Here is a 3,656-nt window from a genome sequence, read left to right as displayed (position 1 = left end):
AGCATACCTCAATTATCCCAAATCAAGAACACTCGCTATCAATTGAAGAGGCAATTTGCCAAATGTCGACGATGGTATTGATTTGGGGATAACTTTAATTGTTTCTATAGATGTGTGAATGCAAGCTATTCAAAACATGTGATTGGGGTGCACTCATATATAATCTCATGAAATATTATTTTTTTTATTGTTGGTATAGCTTTTAAACTTTACGAGTGAGATTGATTGTTATATAGCTCATTAAGATGCATTAAATAAATTAAGAAAATGATATGAGGAATATAAAAAATATATATATGACAATGTTTTACTTCACTTATAAAATATAAAAATTTCATCAACAATGTATATAATAATAATAATAATAATAATAACAATTCAGTTATGCATTCTGAAAAAAAAAAAAAAATCAGTCCAAGCATCGTTGTTTGTTAGATTGGCACCGAAGTGGAAAGGACAAAAGATATGAAGAGGGGCTGAGTGGGGAAAGGGGCAAGAGAATGAGCTGATAAAATCAGAAAGAAGAGTGAGGCCTTGGTCAATGTTGAGGTACTGTTACCACAAAAGTGACAATGTACCTTACTTTTTCTTGTAACTTGTATAAATTTCTTTCTTGTTGTGTCTTTAGGACATACAAATCCCAAAGTTCAGTTCAATTAATTCAACTTAATTTCTGAATATGAAAATGCAGCAACAAAAAAATAGGAGTACAAAATTAAGCAACTTGCCAGTTAATTTTCAAATTTTGATATATCACACCAAAAAATTGGTTGGGGTAATTATAGAAAACCTGACATGAAAGAATATTCATCTTCCATCACGAACTTGTAACAATACATGATTTCTCATGCTATCATAGGTAGCATTCATACTACCACTACTACCACCTTTCTCAAATGGTTTACCAAGCAAATGCTCTGTCTCTTCTAAATTCAACTCATCATTGGCCCACGGATGCTTTACCATTATTCTCAGTCCCTCCAGTTCCATTGCCACTTCCTTCATTGTGGGCCTTTCTTCCCCTTTCACTCTTACGCACCTCTTTGCAAGGTTAGCAACTTCCTTAAGCTGCTCACTCTTCGCTTCATGCACTATACAATCTTCAAGAATACGTACCAAACGATCTTCTTTCAAAGCAGAAACGAAATACATAGCAAGATTTCTCTCCTTCTCTGGTCTTTCAAAGGAAAGTGCCCTTTGTCCAGTCAGTAGCTCAATAAGGACAACTCCAAAGCTATAAACATCACTTTTCTCAGTCAATTGGCTTGTATGCAAGTATTCAGGATCCAAGTAGCCTAGAGTCCCTTGCACCACTGTTGATAACCCGGCTTGGTCTAGTGGAACCAACCTTGAAGCTCCGAAATCAGATACTTTTGCTGTGTAACTATCATCTAAGAGTATGTTGGTAGATTTCACATCCCTATGAATGATTGGTGTGGAGGCTGAGGAATGCAAATATGATAGCACTCCTGCAGTTTCTGCAGCTATGCTTAGCCGGGTTTCCCAAGTCATGGAAGATGTCTTGCTTTTGTCGTGGATATGCTCGAAGAGAGTGCCATTAGTAATATATTCATAAACTAGTAATGGAACTTCAGTCTCTAAGCAGCAACCTAAAAGCTTTACCACATTCCTGTGGTTGATTTGCGAAAGCACAACCACTTCATTAATGAATTGATCAATTTGGCTTTCATCGACAACCTGTGACTTCTTGATTGCAACGATTCTCCCATCTGTAAGAGTCCCTTTGTATACTGTTCCATAACCTCCTCGACCAAGAATCCTACTTTCTTCATAGTTGTTGGTGGCCTTCTCAAGCTCTTCAGCTGAGAAAATTTTAGCCGTTCCAGTGGAATAGTCCCGCCTGGAGAGTTCTTGCTGCAACATCAAACCCCCATTTTTCCGGAAGAACTTCTCTTTGAGTTTGATAAGCTTCCACTTCTTGAATGCCCAAAACAACCAAGTGCTACCTGTTAGCAGTATTGTGATGCCTACGCCAATCCCTATATTGCATAGATGTCGAACAATATTATCACAACCCTTTTATTGGGCATTGACTTAATTTGCAAGGAACATGTTGATTCTCTGATAACCCCTTTGTGCAACTACCTAACTTGATTACAGAGGGATGAGAGGAATAGATTGGAGATCAACAACATCTAACAGATGTTGTTTGACGGTGGAAAACAAATGAATACTTTTTCTTGGTCTGGTAATTAGACCCATTCAAAGAGGTAAAACAAAATGATCCTTTTTTCTTTGTGATATGAACATTCTCCACTGATCTTACTCTTTGCAAAGCAGAGAAAGACCAGGGGCTGTGCTGTTTAACCAAACCAAAACAGTAGTGTAAAAAAACTGAAAAATTGAATTTTGGAATTATAAATAATCCAACCAGTGTATATGCATGAAAGGGCTCTTAAATAATATAGCAAAGAACTTGTCAGACTCAAATGGGTTAGAACTCCTTACCAACAGTCAGCTCAACAACAAGTGATCGCGATCGAATGGCAACACAGCCTTCACCATCTTTTCTTCCATCGCCATGGTAACCCTTGGGGCACTTACATGTGTAATTTCCTTTTGTATTTTCGCAGATCTTTTCACAGTTATTGAGATTAGGGTCCTTGCATTCATCTATGTCTGCAAAACATAATTGATCTTATTACAAAAGAAGCTACTGGTATTACCATTAAATTAACCAAATTGCAGAAAATTTGATGTGGTGAAAATACCTTGGCAACCACTAGGTAGGTATGGATTTCCTTGATAGCCTTCAAAGCACTTGCAACGATATCCAGAACCATTGTCCACATCATAACAAGTACTATTTCCTTGGCATGCATAACGCATAATTTTGGCTTCTACAGTTTTACATGTCTCATTCCCAATAGACCAATCAAGCACCATAGGAAGCATTTCTACATCATGCAAATCACGAAGATAACTTGAAGTAAAATTAAACTTATTTTTTTCAACAACAAAGGCATAGCTGCAGGGATTGAATTCCCACACATCATTGTGATTATTGTAGCTGCCTACTGATATGTTAAAGTAGCTTACACCTTTAGCAATGGATGTCTGGCAACAGCCTATGCCAGAACATGTATAATTCGCTACATAGTCGATGCTGTCACATTTGCTTATGCACCCGGTGGTGTAGCCCTTTTCCCCTTGGATACCTTGGATGGTTGCTTCAGTGTCACAGCCAACAGCAACAAATATGTTATCAGTGTCCGAGATAATGAACCTGGATAGACTGAGGAAAGGATCATTATTGGCAACTGGAGAACCCGACTTATTGTAGCAATCATGGGCTATAAATTGCATAATAGGCAATTTCCCTTCAAGAGTTATGTTTTTGACCTCTATATTGCTTCTTCTTAAGAATGCTCGTGGAGGATCAGACGAAGTACAATTTATGAAAAAATCTTCATTGAAATAACAGTCTTCTGTTGTGCCAAATGGATATGGGATACTAACGTTCCCACATATATCTTGACAACCAGGCTTGGCAATTGGAGTTGATTCTGCTGCAGCTGCTGCTAGTAACAGGCCAATAAGTGCAAGATGCCAAGCCCGCCCTTGAACTCTCATGGCTGCCTCCATCTCTATGTGTTTTTGAGCGCATGTGCTGCAGAAAATTTCTCTGCCTTCCA

At 38.0% G+C, this 3,656-nt stretch overlaps 1 protein-coding gene across 1 annotated transcript; it reads right to left on the bottom strand.

Annotated features, from left to right (window-relative positions):
* On the bottom strand, nt 752-3,656 carry LOC18592445 (wall-associated receptor kinase 2). The gene is made up of 3 exons (XM_007019197.2): nt 2,733-3,656; nt 2,470-2,640; nt 752-2,000 (listed from the first exon to the last, which is right to left on the bottom strand). Exons 1-3 carry the CDS (start codon nt 3,604-3,606, stop codon nt 808-810), a joined length of 2,238 nt encoding a protein of 745 aa, XP_007019259.2. The 5' UTR covers nt 3,607-3,656; the 3' UTR covers nt 752-807.

Source organism: Theobroma cacao, chromosome 8, assembly GCF_000208745.1.
Source record: "Theobroma cacao cultivar B97-61/B2 chromosome 8, Criollo_cocoa_genome_V2, whole genome shotgun sequence".
In the NCBI taxonomy this organism is placed as follows: Eukaryota; Viridiplantae; Streptophyta; class Magnoliopsida; order Malvales; family Malvaceae; genus Theobroma; species Theobroma cacao.
This window is presented reverse-complemented; position numbering and strand designations above follow the sequence as displayed.

Excerpts from the sequence above, each read along its gene's own strand:
- LOC18592445 (XM_007019197.2), bottom strand. The coding sequence starts at position 3,606 with ATGGAGGCAGCCATGAGAGTTCAAGGGCGGGCTTGGCATCTTGCACTT. Across the intron at positions 2,641-2,732 it reads CCTACCTAGTGGTTGCCAAG|ACATAGATGAATGCAAGGAC; the intron begins GTATTTTCACCA and ends TATGTTTTGCAG. Across the intron at positions 2,001-2,469 it reads TGTTGTTGAGCTGACTGTTG|GGATTGGCGTAGGCATCACA; the intron begins GTAAGGAGTTCT and ends TATGCAATATAG.